This window comes from Electrona antarctica, assembly GCF_951216825.1.
Source record: "Electrona antarctica genome assembly, chromosome: 19".
Taxonomy (NCBI): Eukaryota; Metazoa; Chordata; class Actinopteri; order Myctophiformes; family Myctophidae; genus Electrona; species Electrona antarctica.
In genome coordinates, this window is record NC_136800.1 from 3,134,819 (window position 1) to 3,147,127 (window position 12,309).

At 46.1% G+C, this 12,309-nt stretch overlaps 1 protein-coding gene across 1 annotated transcript in view; it reads right to left on the reverse strand.

The window, feature by feature from the left end:
* The window catches only part of rb1cc1 (RB1-inducible coiled-coil 1), a 33,005-nt gene that overhangs the window by 15,911 nt on the left and 4,785 nt on the right, over positions 1-12,309 (reverse strand). Inside the window, exons 6-14 of the mRNA XM_079530308.1 lie at positions 11,521-11,932; positions 10,475-10,645; positions 6,495-6,679; positions 5,854-6,040; positions 5,057-5,138; positions 4,856-4,920; positions 4,379-4,482; positions 3,248-3,407; positions 530-2,445 (exon numbers count right to left, since the gene is read on the reverse strand). Of these exons, the coding sequence (XP_079386434.1) occupies positions 530-2,445; positions 3,248-3,407; positions 4,379-4,482; positions 4,856-4,920; positions 5,057-5,138; positions 5,854-6,040; positions 6,495-6,679; positions 10,475-10,645; positions 11,521-11,932 (3,282 nt within the window). The remainder of the gene's footprint in view (positions 1-529; positions 2,446-3,247; positions 3,408-4,378; positions 4,483-4,855; positions 4,921-5,056; positions 5,139-5,853; positions 6,041-6,494; positions 6,680-10,474; positions 10,646-11,520; positions 11,933-12,309) is intronic.

Sequence of the window (12,309 nt, forward strand, 5' to 3'; positions counted from 1 at the left end):
CAGGTGGCGCGCTATGAGCTTGTAGATCTGCTATTTTTCAATAGCTAAAGTTTAACATAATGCTTAGTTAAAACAACAAAAGGGGTTCCCGCCCAAAATGGGATAAGTTAATGAACACAAGGACCACTTTCACCCATTTTCAAGCATTATTGAGGACCAATTATAGGGAGTTGAAAGGTTGAAAAGGGGCGACTGCTCCTTTCACTTAGACAGTACACCACTGTGAACGCTGCCTGCAGGCCCACCAACAAAAAGGAGGGTCCAAATTAACTCCATGTGTTTTGATTTTTGGACTCGGTGTGTATGCTTTTCTATGCAGAAACTTTGCATGTGATGCATTTCTCCATTACACTGGTGTGAGACAGCTTTTAGTCTGAACGTTTTCAGTCGGGTACCATTTTCCTACCAAAAAGGTTAAAAAACAGGTTTTAGGCTGTGAGAGTAAAGACGGAACAAACAAGGGTTGAACTGAACATTCTTTGCCATGAATAACGGCATGCCTAACTCGGCACGTCATGAGTTTACTCACCCCTTTGAGGACTTTCTCCCATGAAGCTCATTTTCAAGTTGTCCAATTATGTCCAACAGTCTCTTCTCCGTCTCCTCCTTCTGTCGCTCTAATTCTTTAAAGGCATCTGGTGACACAACCTCCAAGGCCTCTTCCTTCTCTAAACCTCGCTCTACTCGTCTCTCCTGCTCCAATCTTTCAGAGAGCAGGTCGTTCTCTGCCTGCAGGTTGCAGATAACAGTCCTCGAGTCTTGCTCCTGCTGCTGGAAGCTCGTCAGCTGCTCGTCCTTTTCTCGGTGCAGAATGGCCACTTGCTGGTCCAGGTCTCGCTGGAGTTCCTGTCGCCGTTCGCCGTGTTCCTTCTCGGCGCGCAGGGCTCGCTGCTGCAGGGAGGAGAGCTCGCCGCGCAAGGAGGCGCTCTCCTTCTCGTGGCGGTCCACGAGCTCCGAGATGCAGTTGTCCTTCTCGAGCCGCATGAGAGCCCTCAGCTCCGCCAGGCCGCGTTCGTGCTCCTCGTTTTCGACCTGCAGCTGTCGGTCGAGGCGCGCCACCTCGTTGCCGAGGGCTTCGGTCTGAGCCTCCACCTGGGTCTTCACGCCCTCCGCCAGCTGCTCTTTGGTGTCCTCGAACAGCAGCCTCGCCTCCTCGGTCTCCGACTCTTTGAGGGCCAGCTCCACCTCCAGTTTGCAGCGCAGGTCGGCCAGCTCGGACGTACGAGCCTCCAGGTCCTTGATCTGACTCTCCTTCTCTCCTAAGGCGGCGACGTTACGACGGTCCACCTCGCTCAACTTGACCGTGCTCTCCGCAGCGAGGCGTTCCAGGGCCTCCTGGTTGTCCCTGGAAACGGCCTTCAGTCGGGTCTCGTGTCGCTGCGTCATTCTGTCCTCAGACTCCTTCAAGCGGGTCTGCTCGGCCCCCTCCATCTCCTGCCGGAGCCTCTGCTGGCCACGCTCGATCTCAAAGTGCATGTTCTCCAGCTGGCTGACCAAAGAGTCTCTGGAGACGGTCAGAGTCTTGACCTCTTCCGCTTGCTCACCCGTCCTCCGCTCCAGGTCTAGAATCCACTCTTTTTGGCCGCTCTCCGCCTCCGCCCAACGTTCCTTCTCGCTCTCCAGCTGAACGAGCTCCTTCTCTTTGCGCTCCAGGAGCCCCTCCAGCTCCAGCATGGCCCGCTGGACGTCTTTGACGATGTTTTGGTTGACTTGGTTCTCCTCCGTCAGGCTCTGGACCTGCTTCTCAAGCTCCTGCCGGAGGGAGAGAAGCTCGGCTTCGTGCCGCTCCCTCGCGTCCGACTCGTGCCTCTTACGGATGTCGTCCACGGCGCTGCGCACCTCGGCGGTCACGTTCTTGAGGGTGAAGCCAAAGTCCCGTTGTTCTTTTAGCACCAGACCTCGGAAGTGGCAGATGTCGTCTTTGACGCTGCTCAAGTTGGTCCTCGACTCCTCCGCGGCAAATCTGTATTTCTCGATGGTCAGCTTCAGGGAGGCCATCTCGGAGTTCTGCCTCTGCAGCGTGGTGTTGTCCTGGATGCGCTTGTTGTCGATGGCGTTGATGACCGAGGAGTACAGCGACTCCACCATCATTTCGGGGCTGGTGGGGTCACTGATGGGGTTGGGAGAGGTCAGGTGCTCTTCGATCACAAACTCGTTGACGGCGGACATGAAGTCGGACTCGGGGCTCTCCGCCAGAGACGACGTCAGATCGAGGGAGCCCTGCTGAAGGACATGCTCCATGTTCGGGTGGCCGATGGTCTCAAAGTCAAAGGTTTGTGCGTCGATGCTGTCGGGGGACAGGTCTTCCAACGTGGCGGCGGGGACGGGAACCAGTAGGGGCTGACAGGTGAGCCCTGTGAGGCCCAACAGGCTGAGCGAGGAGGGGGTTTTGGAGGAGGTAGGGGTGGTCGATCCGGGCGTGCTTTCGGATCGCGGTGTGGATCTCTGAAAGGAACGGAGGAAAATATGGAACGAGAAAAATGAATGAATGATTTTTTTTTGTTGTTTTTTTTTAACGACCGCACAAACCTTTTAATTAAAATTCGAACATCAATATAACAAATTAACACCCTTGGGGCCAGCCCTAGTGTGTAGTAATGCAAATTAACCCGTTAGTTTGAAAAATAGCAGATTTTACAAGCTCATAGCGTGGCACTCGGTGCCGCGCTATGAGCTTGTAGATCTGCTATCTTTGAAAAGTGTTTGAAAATGTGTGCAAATCTTTGAACAGATATTCTTTCACAGCAAACTTTTTTTTTAACTCCTCTTTGCTTCAGGGAACAACATATTTTCAGATGGGGGTCGGCGGCCAACACTGATATAGAAACAGGGTTTTTCAGAAAACCGTCATGATTTAGGAGACATTTTTGTAGAATCTGGTCTCAGTCCTAAATGGGTTAACGCATTCTGGGCGGGCGCCGGGAACCCCTTTTGGTGTTTAAAGCATTATGTTATACTTTAGCTATTGAAAAATAGCAGATCTAAAAGCTCGTAGCGCGGCACCGAGTGCCGCGCTACGAGCTTGTAGGTCTGCTATTTTTGAAAAATCGTGAAAATGTGCCTCAAATCTTTGAATATATATTGTTAAAGAGTGAACATTTTAACTCAAATCTTTGCTTCTGGGGGGGGGGGGGGGGTCCCGGGCATATTACATGTAATTTTTGGGGTCCTCGACATGAAATATTGAGCACCACTGATACAGAAACATCCGACGTCAGGCCTAAAAATGGGTTAAGAGGATCTTTACCCTTTGTTCGCTTAGTAGGTCGGTGATAGTTTGAGACATCTCGTCCACACTCTGCGCTGCTTGGACCAGGTGGTGAAGCATCTCCACATGCTGGTTCAGAGGCTCAAAGTCACACATTGTGGGAACCCTGGGGGCAAAATTCAACCCAGGCACTTTAATCCTGTGAAACACAATGTATTAGAAAACAACATCACATCATGCACACAAAAAGTCCTAAATGAGAAATCATTTCCAGAGGTTTAACCCATTCAGGCCTGACGTCGAAATAAAAAAAACGTTCGCTCTGAAAGAATATATATTCAAAGATTTGTGCCGCATTTTTACGATTTTTCAAAAATAGCAGACCTACAAGTTCATAGCGCGCCACTCGGTGGCGCGCTATGAGCTTGTAGGTCTGCTATTTTTCAATAGCTAAAGTATAACATAATGCTTAGTTAAAACACCAAAAGGGGTTCCCGCCCAAAATGGGTTTAAAGCTATAATATGACACACATGCGTCCTCAGGTCTAAATGGGTTAATACATTGTCTATGCATTTGTGGTTATCTGGTCATTTTAAAACGTCATTAAAATCCAGAAATGCAGTTTTTTACAGATTTAGATTTTCCATTTGCTTTCTAAATACAAACACACCGAGATCGCCCAATTTCAAGTTCATTTAATTTCGTCGACTGCAACCGACGAAAAGTGTTTGTTGGACTAAATAAAAACAAAGCTATGATGACTAAACATTGTCAATTTCGTCAAAGAAAAAGTAGACGTAAAACGTTAAGGGGGTGACATATGCAGGGAGGGATCCACTAGAACTAACGCAAGTCATTTTATAGCATAAAATGACACGTGCGCACAACCAAGCATAACATTTACGGTATGCGTGGTTGAGCACACGTGTCACGCTCTGAAAATAGCCGATACACAGCCAAGTATAAATCAGGCACTACGGACGCCATCATGGCCTGCCAAAATACATTTTAGTCGACCAAGTCAACCGTCGATTTAGTTGACTAAAATCTTAATAATAATATTTTAGTCAACTAAAACTAGACTAAAAGTAAAACATTTCAGATTGATAAAACGTGCCAAAAACGGTTGTTTTTGTTTTATTCAAAATGTGCTATCAAAATGAACTTACATGAGGAAAGGCTGCACCTCTGTGGGACAACAAGACTTCAGGTACTGCAGGTCATCAACCGAAATGTCTGGAAGCTCGTAGTCAAATCTTCTGGGCTTTCGAGTCTGTAGAACAGTGGGAGAGACGGTTGAAAAGCGGAGGAAAACAGGACTCGTTAAAATGTAACAAAAAAATCACACCCGTGTGAACTGAGTGGTGCAACTCCCCCCCTTACACCCCCCCCCCCCCCCCCCCCCCCTCTCTCTCTCTCTCATTAGCAGGCAACAGTGCAGCACTATTTCTCTCTCTCTGTTTCTGGCACGACAGCGCCCCTACTGGTACTCATGAGTCACACATGAGTCACACACAAACATAGGTTAACACGAGTCACATAGGTGTCACACGGACACGGACATTGCTGTTCCTTGGAGTGGTTGCACCACTCAAAAAACATAGTTGAAATTCCTAGTTGTTCAAAGAGCATGGGTTAGTCCTTACGCAAAATGACGTTGGTGGCCATGAATCAAGTCCTCTAAACAGGCGATTTCGGAGGAAAGATTTCCCTGAAAGAAAAGAAGCAAGGGAATGAATAAATGTGTTGTGAGACGTCAGGGTCCAAGGTTGGAATCACACTGTGTAGTGTTTTACAAGGACTCTACATGCCGAATATCACGTTAAGAGCAATTCAAATAGACTTACTGAAGAGTTTCCCAAATGTTTCCCTTTTGTACTTCTCAGCCTCATAGAGGCGTTTCCCGTCCTTCACAAGAGCACAGGCCCACTGAAAAAAACAGTACAAATAAAGGTTACATTTCACAGAATATTATCTTGGTCCTGACTGCACTTTTGACTGTTGTCGAGTAGCACAAGAGGTTTATCGCCGTTTAGTTTAAACCATTTAGGCCTGACCTCAAAGTTTTCTGAAATAAATATTTTCACGATTTTTCAAAAATAGCAAACCTACAAGCTCGTAGCGCTATGAGCTTGTAGATCTGCTATTTTTCAATAGCTAAATTATAACATAATGTTTAAAACACCAAAAGGGGTTCCAGCCCAAAATGGGTTAATATATTAGAAAAGTAATAACAAACTCAATAAAGTCCGGGACTTGTTTCCATTGTGGTCCTCTCTTACACGCTTTTTGCACTGCCTTATTGTTTCAAATGAAAACATTTCAAGAGAGGAAGAAATAGGAAGTTATGTTCACGTGTTTTCAAAGATAATTCATATAATTTATCTCGAGACTGTGAAGCGTTATTCATAGTCTGGATTTTCGGTGGCGAGGTGACCACCGAGCTACGACATGACGTCACTGAGCCGCGGTGAAGAGCAAACCACCGCCCCAGCCCTTCTCTCTGTTTTTTACTCACCACCGCTCAACGTTATTTGACTTATCTCAGCTCCAGTGGTCACCTCACCACCGAAAATCCAGACTATGAATGAGCCTTTATGCAGACACAGTTTCTGTCACCAGTAAAAAAGCATTTGCAACTGACCGCTCTATAGTGGCGTATGAACATCTTCCTCCTGACGACCTCCACCACCGCCAGACAGTACATCTGGGGTACAGTGCTGAGGGCCTCCACCACCCTCACCCTCTCCATCAGCTCCGTTAGCAGCCTGAGCAGAGCCTGGAGCTTCTCCCCGTCCTGGTCTGCGTGGAGCATTACATAGCAGCACCATCTAAAAGTAACCCAATCAAACAAATAAACTTAGTTAAGTTTGCGTAACCCATTCGCCGACCACCATCTGAAAATATATAGTTCCAGGGACCCCTCAGAAGCAAAGATTTGAGTTAAAAACATTTGTTCTGAAAGAATATATTCAACGGTTTGCGCCACATTTTCAAGATTTTTCAAAAATAGCAGACCTACAAGCTTGTAGCGCAGCACTCGGTGCCGCGCTATGAGCTTGTAGATCTGCTATTTTTCAATAGCTAAAGTATAACATAATGCTTAAAACACCAAAAGAAGTTCCCGCCCCAAAATGGGCTAAGTTTGATTCTTCAACCTTGTTTGCATGGCCTGCATTTTATCTTCTAGGTTCAGATTCATTTGCATGAGTATGGTTGTGAAGTAAAAAGGTTGATTTTTTTGCAATGCAAAGAAGAGGGAAATAAAATGGCTGAAGCTCTTACTTGAGACGGACTTGAAGGTTGTTTGCGAGTTCTTGTTTGGCAGTGGTGCACTTTTGTTTGATGTCCAGCAGCTTCCTGTGGTTGGTCAACATGATCATAAGCTGGTTGGCGTGACTCAGACACAAGTCAGGCAGAACGGACGTATCCTTCAGGTTCTCGGCACGCTTCTGATTAGCCAAAAATCCCTAATAAAGAGAGAGAGAGAGAGAGACACACGATTGTTAGAACCCAATAAAATAGGCACTTTTATTTATTTATTATAAGCCGAAAACTGTTTAACCCTGTAACACCCAGCGTTGCAATACTACAACATATTTTAATTAATTAAACATTTTTTTTTTAATGTTATTTTTTCACCTAAACGTCATCATTGATACCCCCCACAGAGGCTGAAATTCACACAAATTAAAAATCTCTGGACAATTGTTAACCAATGACCTTTGACCCTAATAAAAGTAAGTAAACTAACTAATATATGTTTTTGTTGTGATCATTAGAATGTCTAGAACATGTTTTATTCATTATTGTGAAAGATATCCCCAAATGTCAATTATTAAATTATTAATTTAATAATTATTTTAAATGTGCATAATTTTTTTTTACATAATTTCCTCTGATAAGTCCTAGTAGTAAAAAGTAGTAGTAAGGTTGAAATCGTTTTTTTGCAAGTAGAAATCAATCCGGGTTTTACAGGGTTACGGCTAGATGAACTTTGGTAGAATATGGTTTCAACATCGTTGCTTCTGTGCTCCATGCAATGAGAAATAGATTCCATTCACTTTCTGTGCAAGTAGACAGGCTTGGTACACGAGGAAAGGCCATGGCGTCACCAAGTAGACAGGCTTGGTACACGAGGAAAGGCCATGGCGTCACCAAGTAGACAGGCTTGGTACACGAGGAAAGGCCATGGAGTCACCAAGTAGACAGGCTTGGTACACGAGGAAAGGCCATGGCGTCACCAAGTAGACAGGCTTGGTACACGAGGAAAGGCCATGGTGTCACCAAGTAGACAGACTTGGTACACGAGGAAAGGCCATGGCGGCACCAAGTAGACAGGCTTGGTACACGAGGAAAGGCCATGGCGGCACCAAGTAGACAGGCTTGGTACACGAGGAAAGGCCATGGCGGCACCAAGTAGACAGGCTTGGTACACGAGGAAAGGCCATGGCGGCACCAAGTAGACAGGCTTGGTACACGAGGAAAGGCCATGGCGGCACCAAGTAGACAGGCTTGGTACACGAGGAAAGGCCATGGCGGCACCAAGTAGACAGGCTTGGTACACGAGGAAAGGCCATGGCGGCACCAAGTAGACAGGCTTGGTACACGAGGAAAGGCCATGGCGGCACCAAGTAGACAGGCTTGGTACACGAGGAAAGGCCATGGCGTCACCAAGTAGACAGGCTTGGTACACGAGGAAAGGCCATGGCGGCACCAAGTAGACAGGCTTGGTACACGAGGAAAGGCCATGGCGGCACCAAGTAGACAGGCTTGGTACACGAGGAAAGGCCATGGCGGCACCAAGTAGACAGGCTTGGTACACGAGGAAAGGCCATGGCGGCACCAAGTAGACAGGCTTGGTACACGAGGAAAGGCCATGGCGGCACCAAGTAGACAGGCTTGGTACACGAGGAAAGGCCATGGCGGCACCAAAAATCATCATACTTGAGGGAGCATGAAATTCGAGGTCAATCCAGCCAGCAGTTTTTGTGATGCCTTTTGGGTACTTGAGGAATATTTCACGCCAAACATTACTTATTTTGTATCAATTAACACACGCCATGTCACTTCCCTGGTAGTGTATTTTTTTTTATATAAATGGCCGGTGGGCCGCATTGGGCGGCTCCGCGGGCCGCAAAATGCCCACGTATCACCAGTTTGACACCACTGGTATAGACATTACATATACAATTTATTTCATGCTGCCTACCACACTATTTTGCATGATGTGGTTATATGACATTTATATATACATATCATCATCTTTTTGGTGTGTTCCGTATGGGTGTGTCACATACATTGTTGTGTTATCCGATTTACTGTATATCCTGAAATCTTCAATAAACAAAACTGTGGGAAAAAAACAACAACAATAACAACACACGCCATGGACCCCGAGTTGAATTCAAGTAGATTTTTGTCTTTGTCGCGTTCCTACGCCGATAATTTGACGACCGGCGGCGTTTCCGGTAGGAGACTCAAATGCAGGTCAATGGATGGACCGATCAACAAACATTGCCTTTTTAACCCATTCAGGCCTGACCTCGAAATTTAAAAAAAGATCTTCTAAATCCTCCAGTTTTCTGAAATAAATATTTTCACAATTTAAAAAAAAATAGCAGACCTACAAGCTCGTAGCGCGCCACTCGGTGGCGCGCTATGAGCTTGTAGATCTGCTATTTTTCAATAGCTAAAGCATAACATAATGCTAACACCAAAAGGGGTTCCCGCCCAAAATGGGTTAAGAAACCTGCTGCTAGTATAGTGGGGCTGAACAAACAAGTACTGGTACTTATTTTTGGGAATGTGAAAAGGCTATATTCAAGTACATTTTTGAATAGGACATATTCGGGCGGCGGCGGTGGCTCAGGGGTAGAGTGGCCGGATGGTAACCGCAAGGTTGCCAGCCAGTTCGAACCCTGTGGGCTCCCCCAGAGTTAGTGTGAAGCAAGACCCTGAACCCCTAATTGCTCCTGATGTGCTGGTTGGTGCCTTGCATGGTTTCCGCCGCCATCGGTGTATGAATGGGTGAATTGATGCACAATCTATGTAAAGCGCCTTGGATAAAGGCGCTAGTAAAGCAGAAATCGATACGTCACCAATGTCTGTGTAATGACAGTAACAATGACGACAGAAATTAACCCAGAAGGCGAAACAAAAGTAGGTGACGAAAAGTACCAGGACTCTTGTAACCCAGGTACCAAACATGGTAACTATACAATATATCACAATATCTTTTTCAAACAGTATGACGAATCACGATATTATCACAATATTTTTCATGCGGTTTTCATGGTTCTCTTTCAAGTTACTTAACCGTGCAAACACCAACACCACAAAAATTTAAAAAAAAAGGAGTAACAGAGATTATAGACCAAAATAGTATAAATTAAGGTATAGAACTGCAAATCAGAAAATGTGCATTCACTGTATCACAATAAGATATCTCTAAAAAGGCACATATCGTGGAGACATTGCATCGTCTCGACGATATTTATCACCATATCGCCCACCCCTGTGGTAACCTGTCAATCATCAATCATGTGATCAGTATAAAGGTGACATCACTTCCTGGAGTTCCACTCCCTGTTTGAAACGTTTGCTGTCAACATGCTCTGCAGCTGGTTGACGATATTTTTTTTGCGGCTTACGCCTTTTATTGGTTTTTGAAGGGACAGACAGTAGGCTGACAGGAAACGGGAGAGAGATGGGGGAAGACATGCAGTAAAGGCCGTGTCGGGCTCGGGAGTCGAACCCGCGGCACACTGCGACTGGATTACCAGTCGGGTGCCCAGACGGTTACGCCACCGCCTGGGCTGACCTCCTACTCTGATCATACTCCGAGTCCTACTCACTCCAATTGTTGGTCAGTGGTGAGTTAAGAATCATATCATGTTAGGTTTATTGTCAATAGTTTGATTGGTTGGTTGCTTATGTGTGAATGATTTAAAATCTGCTAAATGCTCTGAGCTAACCGAAAAGGGCAGATCTAAAAGCCTTGAGTTACTTTCACCCAAAGTCTGTTTGGTTAAGTTTTTAATTGATCAAGTAAAAAGTATTTGATTTGTCCTGAACTTATGTTCTATAAATTGGCAGAATCTGTGTTTTTGCAATGTTGCTCAATTTGACACCTGTCTAAGCACACAATACGAGTAAATTGACTACTTCCAGTTCACTCAAAGATTACAGAAGCAACGGATGAAGACATATACAGCACACAGATTCAACAAAGCTTGACCAAATGTACTTAAGACTAGGCTTACCTGAGCAAGTTCTTTCTGTTCGTTGACCAACTTCTTACAGCTTGCAATCATTTGGTCTAGAGCGTACAGCCTGTCCTCGAGCCCCTTGATGGCCTTCATGTTTTGATTATCTAGTTTGGCAATCGTGTCTCGACAGTCTGCGAGGAACGGCTGAATGATCCGTGGGTCAAGCTGAAATGAAAAAGAGCATGACGTTTCCATACAACGTTGAATTAAGTCACAATGACAAAAAATGACAAGGAATACGCATATTGTAAATCTAGTTCTATGAGGACAGCTTGAGTGCTCTAATGGCGCTCTATGCGTTCTTGCCTTAGAGCAGGGGTTCTCAACCCGTGGGTCACGACCCCTCGGGGGGGTCGCCAAATTATTTAGGGGGTCCCCAAATTATTTAAAAAAAAAAGAAAAAAAAAAAGGGGTTTTTTAAAATTTTATTTTCACGATTTTTCAAAAATAGCAGACCTACAAGCTCGTAGCGCGCCACTCGGTGGCGCGCTATGAGCTTGTAGATCTGCTATTTTTCAATAGCTAAATTATAACAATGCTTAAAACACCAAAAGAGGTTCCCGTCCAAAATGGTTTAAGGTTATTGTAGCAGTCAATTTATATTGGGGGTCGGGAGGGGGCGGGGCGGGGGTCCCGAGACATTGCCAAAGCATTTCCGGGGGTCCCCGGCCAAAAACGTTGAGAACCCCTGCCTTAGAGTATATATATTAATAGAGACGGCACTAGATTCTTCCTCCCATCCACTTGCATTAAGTTGCACAAAAGCGCATGAGGCGATTTCACTCCTCCTTCCGGGTAGGAACAGAGTGCATTCTGGGATGGATTGCCCCAATAACATGAACGCGCTGGCCACGTATGAAACATAGCGTTCACGTGTTCATGGGCCCAATAACATGAACGTGTGCAATGATAGTCAACGGACCAGCGCTGGCTCGAGCTGCAATACCAGATTCGGCCACTATGTCCATTTCGCCTCTGGGTGCCGTCTCTATTCATATATACTCTAAGGTTCTTGCCTGTGTGACACAGAACCAACTCACCCTGTTGATGGAGTCAAAGCACTTCCTCACGACTGATTCCACGTCATTGGGCCTGTCTTGAACATTGATCCAATCTAGCAGTGTGACGTTGAAGGAGGGTGGGTTCACAAACTCAGGGGTGTCGTCCTCCTGTAGGGCGGCCCGTAGCCCGCCACTGTCGGTCATCTCATTTGTTTCCTGGCCTTCGGTTGGTAGGGATGCAGCTTCCCCCGGTGCGGAAAAAGATGCGGGTAACTTGGTGGTCTTCTGTGTGTCGGCGGCGCAGAGCACAGAGTCGGTGGATTTCTGTTCGTCCGACTCAGAGTCCTTGTCTGGGGTTGAGCCGGATTTCTCCACGCTCTCCTTGTAACTGTGTCGTGTCAAGCATTCTAGCAAAGGTATCTTGGCCATGACGGAGACTGCTGTCCCTAGCCTGCAACCACAGAAGAAAAGACATCAGTGGAAACCTCCACACACAGTGGTGTAAACACTGGTGGCCGAAGGCCACATCAGGCTTGCGAAGGTGCCACTTTTCTGAAAAAGTTATGTCAGTCGTTCTTCGATTTTTCAAAAATAGCAGACCTACAAGCTCGTAGCGCGCCACTCGGTGGCGCGCTACGAGCTTGTAGATCTGATATTTTTCAATAGCTAAAGCATAACATAATGCTAACACCAAAAGGGGTTCCCGCCCAAAATGGTCTAATGAAGCCTGCAGGCTGATTTGCGGAAATAAAACATATTGCCAAACATTTAGTATAGCAGTCGCTGTGGCGCTACCAATATCCGTTGCCTGCTCGTGCTAGTGTTTTG